The sequence below is a fragment of the Pteronotus mesoamericanus genome, unplaced genomic scaffold (genome assembly GCF_021234165.1).
Source record: "Pteronotus mesoamericanus isolate MK-2021 breed Mesoamerican mustached bat unplaced genomic scaffold, CSHL_Meso_final contig_130, whole genome shotgun sequence".
Lineage (NCBI taxonomy): Eukaryota > Metazoa > Chordata > Mammalia > Chiroptera > Mormoopidae > Pteronotus > Pteronotus mesoamericanus.
Window position 1 is genome coordinate 1533806 of NW_026555060.1, and position 18561 is coordinate 1552366.

Below are 18561 nucleotides of genomic sequence, written 5' to 3' on the forward strand. Positions count from 1 at the left end.
TATTTATGTATTTATGGAAAAGCCTGTAGGCTGACTTCATAGGCAAGTCTGAGTAAACATCCAGTAAGAATTTTCTAAAGGACAGAAATACTACTCAGCTATTCTGAGGTTTGAGGTGTTCACAAAGACAGATGAGGGCTTTGTCAGCACACCTGTCTCAAAAAAGATCCGCCTGTTGTCAGCCGTGTACCAACTGAGGCTAATGGAAACTTTCATCAATTGTTTTAATTGGACGCTGGCAGAGAAGGTAATATGAAAGCCAGGAAGACATATCTAAATGTGTTTTCATTATGTAAAATACAAAAAGATTTTACATGTATTTTCCTTCCAAGAAGGATCTATGTTTTCTTGAAAAAAGTGATACTGAGGGTTGAATGGATTCGATGTTTGGCATGGCAAGTTCTGGCTGAAGTGGTGACAGCTTTTCCTTTGATCTGCTTCCCCAGGTCGTATAAAAGCCAGTCCTAAATAGCTAGGAGTTGTCTCGGATGAACGGACAATTCCTCCTTCCTCCAGTTGGTACCAGTAAAGCAGTGCCCCAGGGCTTTGATGTCAGAAAATCATGAATTCCAGTCCTAGCTTGGTAATGCCCAAGGTGTGACTTTAGGCAAGTTCCCTTTCCCAAGGTAGTTTAGCCTAGCTTAGCCTTTACCAGATAATCTGTAAGATGGGGTTAAAAATAGTACCTACCTTATTGAATTGTTTTTGAAGGGGAAAAATGAGATATTATAGAGAAAGTGCTTAGGATGGTGTCTATTGTGTAATAAAGAATTAAATGTTAACTGATATTATTATTGCTGTTATTATTCATTAAGATTTAAGGCTCATGAGTAGCTTTTAAGTATGAATGATAGAACAAACAAACAAGTTTTCATCATTCTCCCCTCTGAGCAAACATTTTTGGGCAGTTGGCCCATTCTGCAGTAAGACTGCTGGGTGCAGTCTGTATTTTTAGAGTCATCCAGATGAGTGGCACTCGTGACAGATATGTTCATGAATGCAAGAATTATATAAACCTATGGAGATGGAATCTGTTTCTGTTTTGGAAAAAGGCAAGTGATTATTTGCATTTTCATGACAGTCCATGTTTTACAAAACCCCTTAAGATTAATGAGTGTGTATTTCTCCAATAACCTTAGGATGTTTTAATAGCAAACAGCAAAAATCCACCATAAATTTAGTACTTTATAATAGCAAACTGAAAAATGATAGTGAGAGAATAATGCAGTTGCATATACAGCTAGCGTAAGTATTCTAAAAACAACAGCAGACTGGTCTTTCATCGCAACATGCACCCCTAGTAAAAGAATTCAGTCAATGAGTCAATAATATTTAAACTGGCGGATGACTTGTTTTTCAACACTGGGGCAATATGTAATAATGAACCAGCAACTGCACAGATGTAGTTGTGACCCTGCAAACAGAAAAATGATTTTACAGGAAAGGAAAAAGGAGTCATTTAATCACTAAGAAAACTCTAGTTATGGCCACAATAATATTGTGATTTTGGGGGAGTGTGATCTTCCTTGTTCTCACTTGCTTCCCTAAAACTTCATCACTCCCTGACTTTCCTTTCCTTCTTATTTAAGTATAGTTGGTATACAATCTTATATTGGTTATATTAGTTTCAGGCGCACAATGCAGCAGTTTGACATTTTTATACCTTACAATGTGATCATCCCACTAATTCTGGTAATCATCTGTCACCTTGCAAACTTATCACAATATTACTGACTATATTCCCCTTTCCCTTTTGACTGTATTCACCAGTCCCCCCACCTCTCCCTTTGTGTAACCATCCCTTTGTTCTCTGTTACTGTAAGTCAGTTTTTGTTTTGTTCATTTTTAGATTCCACTTGTAGGTGAAACCATACATATTTGTCTTTCTCTGCCTGACTTATTTTCCTTAGCATAATACACTCTAGATCTGCAATCCTGAACATTTTTTGGCATCAGGGACCAATTTCATGTAAGATAATTTTTCCATGGACTGGGGTAGGGGGGTGATGGTTTCGGGATGATTCAAACACATCCCATTCAAGCTCACTTCCTGCTGTGTGGCCCAGATGGGCTCTGGTACACGGCCTAGAGGTTGGCAGCTCCTGCTCTAGATCCATTTAAGTTTCTTTTTCTCAATGTACCCTTTTCTCCCCTCTTCTCACCCCATCTACTGCTCAGTAGCTTAGGTGGCATACCTAGGTTCTCATTTACTGAAGAACTAAGGAAGCTCAGTTGCACGTGCTAAAAGGAAAATTGGTCATGAAGTTTGACCTGTCAGTCAGGTGGTTACATGTTTTTTTGTGCTAATATTTCCTTTGCTCAGAAATGAGATAACTACTAATTAATATACAGCCAATAGATTATACTACTCACTTTGTCTTGATGTTTACATAGCAGAGATGTATAAGAAAGATGATTCAGCCCTGACCAGTGTGGCTCAGTTGATTAGGTATCATTCTGTAAAGCGAAAGGTCACCTGTTTGATTCCTGGCCAGGGCACATGCCTGGGTTGGGGGTTTGAGGCAACTGAATGATGTTTCTTTCTCACATTGGTGTTTCTCTCCTTCTCTCTCTCTCTTCCTTCCCATCTCTCTATAAATACTTTCATACATACATACATACATACATACATAAAATCTTTAAAAAAAAAGATAAAGTTCAAAAGCCAAAAGTAAAAACTGAAAATATCTCATTGAAGGACAAGTCACAATATCTCATTTCATCACCAACATCCCATTTGGGAAAATCACTAGTGTGATAAAGTGCAAACAATATGAACTTCGGAGTAAAAGAAACTTGAGTTTGAATTTCAGCCGTAATTAGCAGTGTGACCCCGGGCTGGGGCACGTGCATCATCTCTTCGTTTTACAGTCTGTGAGCTGAGTTAGTAATTTCACTTTCACTTAGATGTTACCATAAGGATTAAATGAAATACCATATGTAAAATTGTTTGGCACCAAACAAACACTGCATAAAATTTTGTCCTCCCTGCCCCATTTCTCATTATCTCAACGCCCAGTGGTTTATATTCATTTAGAGGGGTTCAAACATTTTATTTCCCCTGAAATTTTCCTAGAGAAGGATACTAACTAGGCTTCTACTGGAAACCTACAGAAAAAAATGAACAACTAATATGCTGTTGTGCATAAATGTGAAATGTTGAAGTCATATTTAAAGACAATATCTTAAGGTATTCCATGCATCACAATTAGAAAACTTAATACTATTCCACTGAATCTCAAGACTTCATGAGTATTAACAAACATACATATACCATAACGGTCATGTAGAAGGCCTTAAAGTCCTAGAGGTAAGATGTTCAGTTCTTCCAAATAACATCTAATTAATTCCACACATAAATGTCAATTTTGTAAATAAGGAATGTCACGGACTTTCTTTTTTCCTTCCCCCTACCCTTTTTCCTTCCCCTTCTGCCATCAACAAAAATTTGCTGAAGATCTATTTCATTGCTTTCTAAGCATTGTGCTACTTTCAGTGAAGTAGAATACATACCACACCCCCCCGCCCACACATATCTACACATATTGGTTATTATAAAATGTGTTTTTTTAATAGTGTTTATTGCTTTTGGAATGAGAATGCTCAATTTTTCATTTGACAAAGACTTTAGAAATCAATTTCTATTCTAGTACCTGTGTCCCTTTGCATAATGTGTCAAGGTCATAGTGACTATACACTCAAGGGTGTGTTAATATTTTGGAAAAGGTTGAAATAAATATTCTGACCAGATGTTGGCTTTGTATCTGAAGGGGGAAAAAGCCTTGGTTAAAATGATAAACAAATTAGAAAAGCAAGAAAAAATTGCCTCAAGGTGATAGACACGAAGCTTTATTGTTAACAGAAGGGATATATTTTATTGATTCATTGTTGACTGTTCCAGGGAGAACATGCTTAATAATGAATGACTGAGTAAGATGAATAAAGCCTTTCTCGGGCACTGAGTGCATTGCTGTCTATAGTATCTCTAAGTAAAAGATGGCCTTTTCCCTGGTGTGGAACTGTAAGGCCACATGACTGGAAGTAGCCATGGCTTTCATTTCTGCACTTTTATTTTATTCACAGCATGAGGAAGCTTCCAGATGCTCTAAGATGGTTGTCACTGGAGTGGAATTTCATTACCATTTCTTTCTATATAATTTTTCTATTATCTTAATAAATGCTATCCACTAAGATGTTAAAACCATTAAAAAGAACTGCTGGACCATGTCTCCTATGGTCCCGTATTATGTATTTCATAATTAGAAAGCCCATTAAAAGAAAATTAGGAAGTAAAAGATAATCCTAACTTATCTTCCATGACCTGCATTTATTCTGTGCAGTTTTTTTTTTATTATGTGTCATTCCCTCTTTAGATTATAAAGTAGGTTTAAATCATAGACTAATGCTTAAACAGGAAGTACAAGGCCCTCTGGTGTAGCATTACTCAGGCTTGTGTTTGCAAGGATGCTTTACCAGGGCAGCTGAAATGTCATCATTCATGGTAATGTGGCCTTTTAAGAAAACCAGAGATATCTGAAGGACCCATCGTTTTAGTTTCCTTTTACTGTCCTAACCTATCTTTTAGCAGTTTCTATATAGTGCTTTCAGGAAAAGAAAAGAAGCAATGCATTTGGATAATTACCAGACCCGGAATTTCTCTAGCACTGGGTTTGTATAAAATACAGATTTTAACAACATATCCTTGAAAAATGTCTCTACACATTCTTAAGGATGAGTGGATATGAGCCTTTGTGAAAATAGTGGCTAAATATATCCAGCTTAATCCCAGATAGCAGCTCAGCTCTTTAACTTCCAGCGCACTATATAGTGAGTGTGCAAAAAGTGTCCATGGAGTGAAGAGGGTCATAGCCTGACCGTGCCTAGGTATAGTGAAAATCTCAAGCATCAGACTTGGTTTAAAAAATTAGGAAAACAAAAAAAATAATAAGAAAAAAAAATTTCTGTTCATCCTGTTTTAAGACTAAAAGTTGAAATACTGGAAGGTAATTTCCCTAAGAGCTACTTCTCTCAAAGTTTTCCTCATTCACCTTGTCATCCCTATGAAAGCCATTTTGTCCTTTTATTTATCTGGAAATTTAAAGTATAAATATTTGGCTTTATCAAGAGGCACTTGTATGCCCAAGATTTCCAGGGCCCTTAAATAAACTGACGTGGCCAGGTAGGCAAGAGCCTTATTCAGTTTTATTCTGTATCTGTTTTCTGGTTCCTCAGGTTCCTAAAGATGTTGCTTTAGTAGACTGGAATAAAACATTGAAGTTTTAATATCACAAAGAAATGCTCTTAAATGTATTCTAATCAGAGCAGGTTAGTCAGTTTCACATTATTATAATCCCACAAGCTGTGTTGAGGGTATAGATTCAGATTTGGTTAACATTGATTAAGCACCATCCAAGTACCAGACGTTTTACCAGGGGATTTTAATAAACTACATTTCAATATATATTATAATATAATATATACATATTTACTCATCACATAAACTTATGAGTTAGCTGACATTCCTTCCAGGGGTAAAGTTCTGTTTTCTCCAGGTCATAAAGCTAGTAATAATCTTAGCTACCATTTATTTAGCTTTTACCTGGGACTGGACACTGTGCTAACAGTTTTACCTGCATTGTTTCATTTAATGCATACAGTAGCGTTATGAGTTGATGGTTTCAAATCCAGTTTCACAAACAAGGGACTTGCGATCGAGAGGAGTGAGGTAACTTCCTCGAGATTACGTGGCAAGAGAGTTTGGGGATCCTGTGCTTTTGAAGGTGGTGGAGCCAGAATTCCAGCCCATTCTCCTAGTGTTCCTTTCTCTACAGTGTGATGTAGTGTCACGGCAAAGCTGACAGGTCAGCCTCAGTAGCCAGTGGTTGCTCACCCTTGACCTCATGGTCTCAAGCGAGCGTTTGTGTGTGTTCCTGATGGTACAGTTCCTGCTAATGTTTAAAGCAGAGGAGTCATGGGGTAGTTCCTGGTGCCAGGTTACTAGAAGGTAAAGGAGGACGACAACCTTAAACAGCGTAACTGATAGTCCCTCTGCAGGAGGTATACTAACAAGGACACGTGGATGTGTCCACGCACAGCTCCTGCAGCCTGTTCTTTCTCTAGATGTCTCATTAAACATAAAGGAGAAGCCAGCTGAAGATTGAAAACTCACAGGCACATTTTTCAGTGTCTGTTACTGACCATGTTCATTCCCTTGTTGCAGAGGATCAGCTAGAATTTGATCCATGGGAAGGAGGATCAAGATGTGAAAATCCAAGTAACATAAAACAATCAACCTGCGGAAACTCCCTGAAACTAAGTATGGGACACTGACTGTCCCAGTAGCAATTGGCTAATTCTAAATAAGCCAGACTCTTAGGGCAAAGAGCTTCTATGCTTCATAAGCCAGTGTGCTTAGCAAATAGTGAAGACAGAGTGCAGTGTGTTTTGGCTTTTCCATTTGACCGTTCCAGAATCCTAATTAAGGATATTGCAAATTCTATATAAACAGACCATTCTGCAGTTGATTGCCAAAATATTTGCATTGTATGTGTCTAGATACAAATAATGACCAATGTCTTTTGTAGACCAAGCTCCCAATTGGAATTAATCATTTTTTTCTTCTGTGAGCTTAAATGAATTAACTTTTAATCTTATTTATGGACTCTACCCTATTCTGCCAATATATATTTATGGAAGTGCTTATTTATGTATTTATTTTGAAGTCTTTCTCTTGAAGCAGCTGCTTATTAAAATAAGTATATAACATTTATACTTTTTACTGTCCTTTTGATACCGGTCTTTTGGTATTTTGAGAGCCAGTATGCTTTAATAGTTTTCCTCTCAGAGGAGAACTGAAAAGATACATGGAATTTTATGAGCAGAATTGAAATGTATCCAAAACTTTAGAGCAGTTACTAAAAGTTCATATTGGAACCCTATTTTAGTTTCCTCATGGTCTTTATTATCTGTCATTCATTTCACAGAAAAGGCGCATTGACTGACTTTCCCCCTCACTCCTTACTCCTAGTCTTTGTGCAGAAAAATGTGCTGCAAAAAGACCTTCACTGTCTTGCGACAAGAAGCTCATAACATTGCATGAAGAGAATCTAGCTCAGGAAGAGCAGCTTCCCAGACACCATCTAAACAGTGCCTGAGATTTCACATATGCTGTTTTCCTGCAAATGCTCAGACAGGCCGGACGTTTCAGCCCATAGCTGAGATTCACATCATCTAACTTTGGCAACTACTCTCCCACCTTGAATTCTGTGGCCACATAAATCTTGATTTTGATAGTTAGAAATGCTGGGTAGGAAAAGAAAGAATGCTGAGCAGTTTTTGGTACCAACATTGCTGCTGATTGATTCTGTAATCCTGAGCAAGAAACCTGGCATAGCCTGTTTCAGAGTCCCACCCAACATAAAAAGGGTATAAAAGTATACCTGTTATATGGCCTTGTATGTTTTTAACTGAACAAATGGAATAATGTAAGAAATGTACTCTTTAAGTTTTTTGGACAAAATGGTGATAAAAATCTAGGTTTTGTTAATAATAATTTACTAAGATCTTTCTTTTGGGAATGGATTCATGTTTGGTTTTCTTGTTCAGGCCAAGCATCCTTTAACCTGTTTTGATTCTTTCTGTGACTGTAATGAAACAGAAAGCACTATTTAAGCAAACAGACAGTTTTGCACACATGCTTGTTTTACGGAGGAAACAGAAAAGCCCTGGCAGCAGCTACCTTTAGGTTAAAAGTTCAACAATTCCAGAGCCTTCAAAGATGAGGATGGATTCTAAAACTGAGAAGGACCCAAGCTGAGTATTTTCTCCCCTTTTTTTTTCTTCCCTTACTTCATTTTGTTTGCCTTTATCTGCTCCCACTGATTTGTGATTACAAATTATATGGCCCCTTTTCTAGCTTCTTTTATTGAGAGTATACAAATATTTTTTCCAGCTTTTTGAATGTACAATTGACAAAATTTTAATATTTTTGACGTATACAACACGGTGATTTCATTTTACATGTCCATTGTGAAAGGTTTGTCATCGAGTTAATAGCTAAAACATCCATAACTTCACATACTCATTTTATTTGGTAAGAACACAAGTTCTACTCGCACCAAATTTTAATTATAAGATACATTATATTAGTTTTAGTCATCATGTTTTATGTAGACCTTATTTGTCTTATAGCTGAAAGTTTGTATCCTTTACTACCTCTCCTTATTTTCCCCACCCCCAGTCCCTGGCAACCACTGTTACACTCTATTTTTATGAGTTAGACCTCTTTTCTCTTGTTTTAGATTCTACCTATAAGTGATACTATGTAGTATTTGTCTTTGTCTGTCTTATTTCACTTAACATAATGTGCTTCCTGTTTCTCCACGTTGTTGCAAATGGCAGGATTTCCTTCTTTTTAAAGATTGAATAATAAATATTTTCAAGTTTCTGTTAGTTAAGTGCCAAATGGGCCAGATGCTAGGGGAAAGCAGTGAACAAGACATTTTCCTTCTATTCTTCCCTGGTGGGTCTTATGTTCTTAATTTTAACAGTCATTGGTTCTTCTTAAAAGTTTATGTAGGCGAGATCTAAACTGTGACAAGCTAAAAGGGTAGGCTAGGAACTTGGGGAGGTGGTGGTGCTTGGGGACCAAACAATAATTAGCAATTTGGATGTTCAATGAATGATATGATCCTCAAAGATGAAAACCTGATGAGTGTTAATTCACAATATTTCCATAATTAGGGATATTTTGAGTAACAATTTATTTTATGCATAAAGTTTCACATATTAGGGAAAAGGATCATCTGATAAAGAAAAATATTTTAATTATAGAATACTTTTTAAATATTACATTATAATTTTGGACCCATAAATAGAAATAAATGAAATACTTCCAAGAGGAGGGTTGGTTAAATAAATAACTGGTTTTTCTGCAAGTGACACCTACGAGTGATGCCAAATTATATGGAATAATTTTTAAAATTAAATATGCATCTCAATGATATTTATATAGTGTATTGTTTATTTAGTACTATTTTTTTGTTTTCACACATTTTGCAAAGGTGTAATTTCCAATTCAGTCCAAATTTCTAAAAGTTCACATAGATTAATTCTTACTTAGTAAAACTCAGTTTGTGAGATTTGACTCTACATAAAGCCAGTCATCAGCTTACTCGCTTAGTAACAGCTCTCTCTTCCACCAGGCAAAATATAAAACCTGAAACAAATACATTTTAATATCATCCCATTACATATTTGCCATTGTCTCTTGTCAGATTAGAGCACAACAGAGGTGTCCAAATTCTTGGTTACCTGTATTTTATCTAGGTGAAAGGTGAATATAGTTATACTAAAGATAAATTCACTGGGCACTAAGATTGTTATTGAAGACACTTTTAATGCCTAGCCCTGCTTTTTTAGATGACCAGTTATGCATTTTGGTTATTTTAATCTTTTCTTTATAGTGAAAACTGTCTTTGTCTTACAGTTAATATCTCACTATCTAATGATACCACATTGGGTCCAGAGGATTTGCCAACTACGTCTTCTACTGATATGGTAAGTGACTTACGGTAGAATTTCAAACTGCATGCACATGTGCATATTGTATGCGCTAATTATACTCAAAATATGATGTCTCCCACCATTCGGCAATCCTAGACAGAACGCATGTTTAATACTCAGTGATAGTGGAAGGACAGAAATAACACTTTCCTTGCTCTAGTTAGCTTGTTTTTTTCTTTTTTTAAACTGAGGTGAATATTTACTTCTACCACATGCTTTTTAAACCTGCCTAGGAATTTACCTGCTGTATCCCATACATTGTCACCTTGAAATACTTTTTCACAAGGTACAGCGGGGGGCGTCGAGAAATGAGAGCACGGTGTCCTCTCTCTGTTGCTAGTACGACCAAGAATTCTGACGACCAAATGGTGCTGCGTTCGCTTCTCTAAGGGCGATTGTAGCAGGACACTTCCCCTGTCACTTAGGAAAAACTGTGCCTGTGTCACATGATATCCTTTCCCATGGCAAGTAACCAAGGATCTTTAAGAGACTTGAACTACGCTTTAAAAATGAGCTGTTTTGCATGGAAGGGCACACACTGGAAGGAGACTTTTGTGTTGGAGAAAAAGAGGAAAGTGCTCTTTCAGACTTCCAATTGTGTTCCTTCTGCACTGGATGTGGACACCTACCAAAGAATATCAGCCTCTCACTTATAAAGACAGAAGCCATAATGCCTTGTATACACAGAGTGCCCCTCTCTCAGGACGCCGGGCTTCTGCAGACATTACACACCAAACCCCTGTCAAAGGTGATGCGCGGTGCCTTCCCTGGACTCCTCTCATTTGACCCTGTTTCTCTCTTGTTTTCATATTCTGTGCCTCTTCTAACTTTTTAAAAAATTTTCTCTGACTTTTCCAAAACTTTGCTTCTTTATTTCTTGCATATTTGAGTATGTAAGTGTATGTGTGTATGTGAAAGACTATGTATGTATCTTTTAAGAGCCACATTGAGAAAAGAGTTCAGTTTTTAATCTTTAAATCAGCCAGCCTGTTGCCTGAAAGGATTTGATTAAAATATGGAGAAAAATACTTTCTTCTAGACTTTAAAGAATTTTAAATTAAAATCTAATAAAATTTTTAAAAAATATATGTAATTAAAACCATGTTATTTTGCAATGAAAGTTAATAAGAAACTCACTTCCACTGATTTAAGAAAAGATTGTTTTTAACTTATTTTTTTATAACTAATCAAGTAAAGCTTTAAAATTAATGAATTTTTAAGCCCTGTCTTGAGGAAGGCCTGGAAAGTCTTCAGTAATAGTATATCGTAAGTGCAGTAAGATGCCACTATAAGATTCGTGGCAAACAAATGGCAGTTGTGGCTGACTTCTGGTGTGACCATGACAGAGGATATAAAGGCACAATATGATTATAATTAATGCCATTTGTGGAGAATCTGCTAGAGACAAAGCGTTTTACATCTTATACTCACTGTAAACCTTACTATGTATTACAGTCATTAAAACAAACTACCAGGCATAATTATCTCCATTTTATAGATGAGAGAAACTGAAAATCCAGAAGTTACAAAGCCTTTCTAGCTCTAGATCATATAGCCATAAATTAGTAGAAAAAAAGATTTTAAGTGAAGTCTGGATGGTTCCAAGACTTGCGGTTTTGGTGCTTCGCTGTTTGCAAACTGAAATGTCTATCCTGTGCCAGTCCCTGTCAATGCCCTGTCCCCTGGGGCAGCACCCCCCCCCCGCCCTGTGTGTGTATCAATTGCACACCTTAATTAAAATGTTAAGTTGCTATGTCCAGAGAGAAAAATTAGGAAAAATATACATACATGCATGTAATTGTGAAGGAGAACTTTTATTCTATTTTTCATTTCTCCTTTTCTATCCATATCAATTCCTTATGTATACTTTGCAAAGACACACACAGATATACACACAGACAATATATAGGTAGATGATCTAGAAATGAGTATTAAAGAGATAATATGATTTATTATCATCAGTAATAATTACCATTTTTTGAGCACCTACTAGGGACCAGACATTGTCTATACCCCTCACATTAACTTTGTGAGTTATTATGTTACCTATATTTTAAAAATGAAACAGAGGCTTAGAAAGGTTAACTGACCTTCCAAACTAGCCATAGAACCAGTATATGGCAAAACCAGGATTTGAACTTAGGGCTTTCCAACCCCAAAATTTGCCTATATCCATTCTTTGGGGAAATCATAATAGTGTTTTGTGTAAAAGGCCTACAGATACTGAGTTCTTGTGTCAGGCTGCCTAGTTTCCAACGCAAGCCTTCACTATGTAACAGGCTGCGGAGCCTTCGCGGTGTCCCGTGTGTAAATGGTGATGGTAATAGCATTTATATCAGGGACGCTATAGGGTGGGGCAAAAGTCATTTTACAGTTGTGAGTTCATGAAACACAGCTTACTCTTGTATTATTATTTATTATTGTATTATTTCCCATACAAACAACTGTAAACCTACTTTTGCCCCACCCTATATAAGGGTCAAATGAACAAAGGGTCAAAATTGACATAGTGGCTGGCCCATACTTATCTCTCAGTCAGTGCTAGATACTGTTATTTTTCCATTTAGATATTATTATCACTCCAGTAGGCCATGCTGCCTCCGTAACTCAGGCTGGTGGAGAGAAGAAATTGGAAGCCCCTGCTTCCGACAGGCCACCGAGGCCTCCGGCTGCCTTGCCCTAGCTCTGCTCCTCGGCACCTCTCCCAGAACATGGCAGTTGTCAGCGCTTCATCTCCTTTTCACTTCAGCCGCGATTAGATTGTGCAGGAAGGTGCTGCAAAAGTGACATGCGGCCCTTGAGCACCAGTGGGACCCCCTCTCCCAAGGCCCTGAGAACACCCTGTCAGAGGAAGGCAGGCTTTTCCCTTCAGCTTCATTAGCATGAAGACAAGCTTTCTTCTCAATGACAGGGGTGTGTTTTCAGGGGAATGGAGCAGGAGAATCAGGGCATTAGAGCATTTAGACAGAGACTGGAGCTCCAGAATAACCATCCCTCAAGAAGAAGGGGCAGGTTTTCCGTTATTTTCATTTATTTTTGGAATCATTGTGTCTTGAATTTGTCTCACCTTCATTGGTTTTCCCACGGATTTCTCCTTTGGCATATTCCTTCAGCTTGTAAACAGAATTCTTTACAAGGTCCCTATGAAACTTTGTGACCCACCACAGCTCATCCTCACTGTAAGCAATAAGCATCACAGTCTCTTGGCTTCTGCTTTGCATATCTCCCAGGGAGAGACCAGATTTCAAAATCTAACATCAGTCTCTTCTGAGGAGGTGATTGAATGGATCATTTAGTATTTGTTTTACACATTAGATTCATTTTTGGTTGTTGTTTTTTATTAAATTGAGCCATGTCTTAAAATGTACAATTCTTACGTGTTCATTGCAGTGCATTTTGACAATTTTATACACTCATGTAACCACCATCCAAAACAAGATAAAGAACGCTCCCCTTATCCCAGAATATTCCATGGAACGCTCTAGGTCTTGTTCTTTGCCCCAGCTTTCTGAGCCTTGGGAGATCTTTCTTTGCCCAACTGCTCTGCCCCCTACCTTCGAACATCAGATGGCTTAGTCCTCTGCAGTCAAAATGCCTGAATGCCTCGGAGGCTCTTCCCTCAGCTCTCCTGCCCTGCTTCCCATCTTAGACAAGTGGTTTTCTTGCATTCCGTGGAGACTCTGTGTCTAAGAGGGTATTTCCCGCAGCAGTCCTGTCTAACCTCCTTTTATATACTACCTGGGCACTTGGCAAAGACTGTGAGAAAGTTTGGTGGGTGGATGCAGGCTCCATCTCTGCCTGGGGCTCCTCAGAACTCTCATTGTTACTACATGCAGCTATTAAAAATCCATTAAAGGTTGGCTTATTTCTCTTTACCTCCATCTGCATTTGATTTATCTTTCACCTGCTGCTCTGCTAAGGTAAGGAAGCCTATGAAGGGCTTGTAGCTTTTTGGAATTTTTTTAGGTTCCTTTGCATCCTCTTTTCTGGTGGATTCTTTAAAACTATGATTTTATAGCTTATCCAGCTTGCTTTGGCTGTTAGCTTGGGAGTGAAGGCCTCCTGCAACTTTCTATATTTAAACTAATTACTTTTGATATTTTATAATAATACATATAGACAGACAAGTGCAGCTCAAATGCATCCTGTCCATCATAAAGTAAGACTGCATATTACTGCAAACCTGACTCATCCACTGCAGGGAAAAACCCTAATGAGTGCATGTACTATTTAACCTTGAGACTTTTGTTTCTATCATTACCCTCATTTACATATGTATTTTAAAAGGCACATATTTTACCAATCTACACTCAGAAAAGAGCAATGTAGAATTTTAAATTTTTATTCTTTACTTTTATTTTTTTGCTTATTATATTACCACTGAAGCATATCATGTCTACATGAAGATGATGTTAATCATGGGGCTAAGAAGTTGTAGAGTCTCATATATTCTGCTTGGCAGTCAGACATAAAAGCAAAAGTGCTTGATTTGATATACCTTCAAGGCAATTCTAGGAGTTAGCATTCATTTTAATAGGAAATGGAATGTCATATTTATCTTCTTGTGCATAGCATCCTTGTGATTTTCTCTCATTGAAAAAGTCAAGTGCAAAAACAAGTCCTTAAATATCCTTGAAGATTACATGTTCCTACTTTTTAAAATATAATGGAAAATTTAAAACATGTACTAGAATAGAGAGAATAGTACAATGAACCCTTTGTGTTTGGAGTTGATGCTATAGTATTTCAAATTTTAAAATTAACCTTTTAGTATACATTCTACTTTTAAGACTTAGAAAAAACCCCACTCGATATAAACTGGGTCTCCAGAAAAACAGACTAAAATCTCTTTTCATGAGATTGACCTCAGCTAAGACACTCGGGAACGTGGTCCCGTTGACATCACCTTTTTTTCTCACCACGCATTCACACAGACAACCTGCTCTGACCCACCTGGTCCACTCCCAACCAGTTTCCCCACGTGGCAAGCATTCAGTACGTTCTGAGTAAAGGACTTACCGGATAAGTGGGTGAAGCACTGTATGTAGCAAGAAAACTTCTCCATCATTTCATATACATCTGTATGGTTTTCACCTCAACCTGAATCTCTGTAAGAAAGTCAATAAAACTTCCTGTTGGGATTATTTTAGTGCACCCTACCTCTTTGGGCACTCTAGTTACAAAAAAGCATTCTGCTGATGTCAAAGAGCCAAGCTGAAATTACGGGAAATTTTTGCTGATTTTAGAACAAAGAAATCTGTTACCTATTGTGACCATTAAACTTTAAATGTATTCTGCTAAAAGCATCATTATTCAGAAATTTGAAAAGCAAAATGATACATAATCCCCTCTCAGAAGTAGAGTTTGATAAAAGAGCAATTACCAATTGCTTGTATCAATTAACAACTGCAATTCAGCTGTTTACAAGTTGAAACTAATATTGAAAAAAAATATTTCAGGGCATGGTTTAAACTTTTTTTTAAATTGTAAAAAATAGGGTGAGCACTTCCCATATTGAGCTCTATAAAAATATAGAACTCTTTCTCGTCAGAGAGTCTGTTATATGTGTGATCTTTTATGACTCATATAAATACATCAAGAAAATTCATGGAATAGTAAAGGACATTGATGATGCATTTGGTTTGAGGCTGAACTTGGGCTTCCAAAGGCCAGGAGAAATTTACCTTTCCACATTTATTTGCAAGGTATTCTCAAGTCACTTCTCTGTAAGCAAGCACATGCTATACCCATTAACCCTGGACCCAAGATGAAGTCCAGCATCACGGCACTGGCAGATTCAGTACCTGGTGAATCTGACTGACTTCTTTTCACTATGTCCACAAATAGTAATGTAACAGAAGGGGCAAAGGAGCTCTCTGGGGTCCCTTTTATAAGGACTCTAACCTCATTCATGAGAAGCTCCACCCTCATGACCTAATCATCTCCAAAAGGTTCCACGTCTAAATACCATACCATAGGGAGTTAGGCTTCAACATTAATTTTAGGGGAGCCAAAATATTCAGTCAATAGCACCCCATTACTGTTGGTCAGTAATTGGCTGCAGGAGGGTATAACAATTCAGGCGAGGTAGCTCTTTGGAGGTTGAATCTGAAGAAGGCAGCTGTGAGCTGATGGCGGCTAAAACTCAGAGTAGCTGGGGGGTGGGTGCACTGGCTTTATTCACAATGTTAGCAAAAGGATTCTCCTGCATTGCAGAGGCAGAAAACAAGAACAGGAGCGAGCTGCTACTGAGGAGCGCAGCACTGACCTCGTGACGCGAGCCTGTGAGCTCGATGCCGTGTCACACAGGGACGGGTGCACAGACATCCCGTACACAACCCCACAGCCCGGTGCAGCGCGTTCCCATGATCAGTGCTCACGATGCAGAGCTGTAGTCACCAAGATAAGAGCTCTGTTTAATTAGGATATACCATTGGAAAAGCGGGAACCACCACCATTTTATAGTTTAATTCCCTAAATCACCAGCTCCACTTACTTAGAAAAGAAACAGCTCATCTGTGAAAATGCTGTGTAAGTGAGTAGTTAACCTAAAACAACTTTTAGGGTGTTAACCATGGGTCATCAGCTTTAAGCATAAGGAGCTGCTCACTACAAAAGTACTTTTGAACAACAGAGGTGTTTCAGAGAATCTCACATTTTGAGACTTAGGATATTATTGTGTCTCAGTTTACTCAGGAAAGTTGACAGGAAAGGACTTTGTGGTTTGTTTCTGTTGAACAAACGAGTGATTGTAGGGCTGTGGCTCAAACCAGGTAACAGATTGCATCATCCTCATTGTATTTTCAATAATTGTTAGCCTCCCGGGCCCCCTTATTACTTATTCCATTAGCACCTCTTCAGGTTTCATTCACCCTTCAGTGATTAACTTCCAGCGGCTTTACAGAAACTTTTAGTGTAATCCATATATAGCACATCAGGTATCAAAAGCTGCTTTTGATGTATCAGTGTTCTCTAGAAAAATGTTAATGTTTTTCTTCTTTAGTACCATAACGCCACGTTTGACTGGGCGCTTTTGTCGAAGAAGGAGTGTTTGAAATATGGAGGAAAGCTCGTGGGGAACAACTGCGACTTTGTTCCCGATATCACACTCATGTCTTTCATCCTCTTCTTGGGCACCTACACCTCTTCTATGGCTCTGAAAAAATTCAAAACTAGTCGTTATTTTCCAACCATGGTAAGTATCTGAGCTTTAAATAATTTTCATTGAATTTACACTGTATCAACAATAATACAATTTTATTTAAGGAAAAGGGCACCTGTAATTCAACCTTTCTGATGTAATTTTGGGCATTTAAAAAATTGCTTTTTGGTCTTTGTCCTTGTGCATCCATATTTTTTAAATAATTATAGTCCAACTCTGAAAAACCTCCCAAGGATTTTGTTCACGTAACTCTGTCATAAATTCTGTCATAATCTTGACTAGTAAAATGAAAAAGTGGGACATAGTCTATATAAAAATGTATGCATTAAGAAAACATCTTTTTAAATCCATAGCATTTGACTATGTAAGCAAAAACTCATTTCATATTAATCAGGAATTTTGACATAAAATTTCTTGCTCATCAGCCATCCATGTGAGTAATTTAGTAATTGAATTATGGGCCGTGGGATAAAACTTGTTACACAAGTACTGATGCAAGATATGAGTGTTACCTGAGCCAAACTTTCCTTCCCACAATGATGAATGTCAGAGTATGTAAAAACAGATAATTGGGGTGAGTTGTGCAGACATCCTGTCTCCTATTAATATGCCTGGGTGAACATAAAGTCAAAACTGTGATTCCTCGAGAGGCAACAAGATAAGATCAACATTTAGTTAATGGCTTTTTTTTTTTTCTTTTTTTTTTTTTGTATACCTGAAGAATGAAAGTAAGATAATCCTTTGTTTCACAGTTCAATTCTCAGTGTTTGGGATGTCAATAATTCTTAAATAATGTTGATAATACCTGATTTTTATCAGTGAACTACTCAATACTGGAATTTCATGAAATAATTCCTCTTGTGTTCGTGTAGGAATGAAACACAATGAGATGAGAGGCAGTTAATGAAATTTCTTTTTTCAATTCCTAGGAAGTGAAACAAAATTAATATGTTACTTTCACCCAGGTAATATTTTGACTCTGATTTTTCTTATAAAATTGAAAATAAAGGGAAGGTTTTGGTCATTGGTCACTATAACAGAATACCATAGACTGGAAGGTTTATAAACAATGAAAATTTATTTCTCATAGTCTGGAGGCTGAGAAATCCAAGATCAGGAGCCATCATGCTTGGGTGAGGGCCGTCTTCCTGGTTCATAACCATCTCCTTTATGCTGTGTCCTTATGTGGTAAAAGGGCTAGGGATCTCTTTGGGGTCTCTTTTGTAAAAGCACTAATCTCATTCATTAAGGCTTTACCCTTATGACCTAAGCATACTTCTAAGGCTCCACTTCCTCATACTATCTTCTTTGGGGGTTCGGATTTCAACAGGGTACACATATTCAGATCAAAGCAATAATGAAATGTTTCAAGCTAGCTGGCCCAAGGAATGAAACATTTCCACAAAGTGAAGTGTGGAAGGAAGTATTCAACTTAGTCTGCCTAAAATTGACATCACCAACTGGTGGTCCACAGGCAGAATTCAGCCCCCAGCAACTCTTGGTTTAGCCCCCAGTTTGTACCCACATGCGTCCTCACACATGAGGCCTTGGGGAATCTGTACTTCCCAGGTAGTAGTTATCCTCACGACTCGGTATTGTCTAAGACTTGGCTACTCCACGCATTCAGATGAACTGCCTGTCCCTGAAGACATTTGACCTTGTGACACTTTCACACACTGGGAATATGCTTACTTGATCCATCTCCTCAATGGTGCAAGTTTCTTGTAAGAATAGATTCCTGAGGAAAGGTCTCCTAGGATGATTTCTTTTTCCCTATTGAGGTTTTTTTCATTCTTAATTATTAATTCATTGGATTAATTCATTGGGAATCATCA

At 37.7% G+C, this 18561-nt stretch overlaps 1 protein-coding gene across 5 annotated transcripts in view; it reads left to right on the top strand.

Moving 5' to 3' along the window:
- The window catches only part of SLC4A4 (solute carrier family 4 member 4), a 288470-nt gene that overhangs the window by 200392 nt on the left and 69517 nt on the right, over positions 1–18561 (top strand). For all 5 annotated transcript variants that reach the window (XM_054591433.1, XM_054591425.1, XM_054591416.1 and 2 more), the window contains exons 14-15: positions 9488–9558; positions 16568–16759. In XM_054591433.1, the coding sequence (XP_054447408.1) occupies positions 9488–9558; positions 16568–16759 (263 nt within the window). The remainder of the gene's footprint in view (positions 1–9487; positions 9559–16567; positions 16760–18561) is intronic.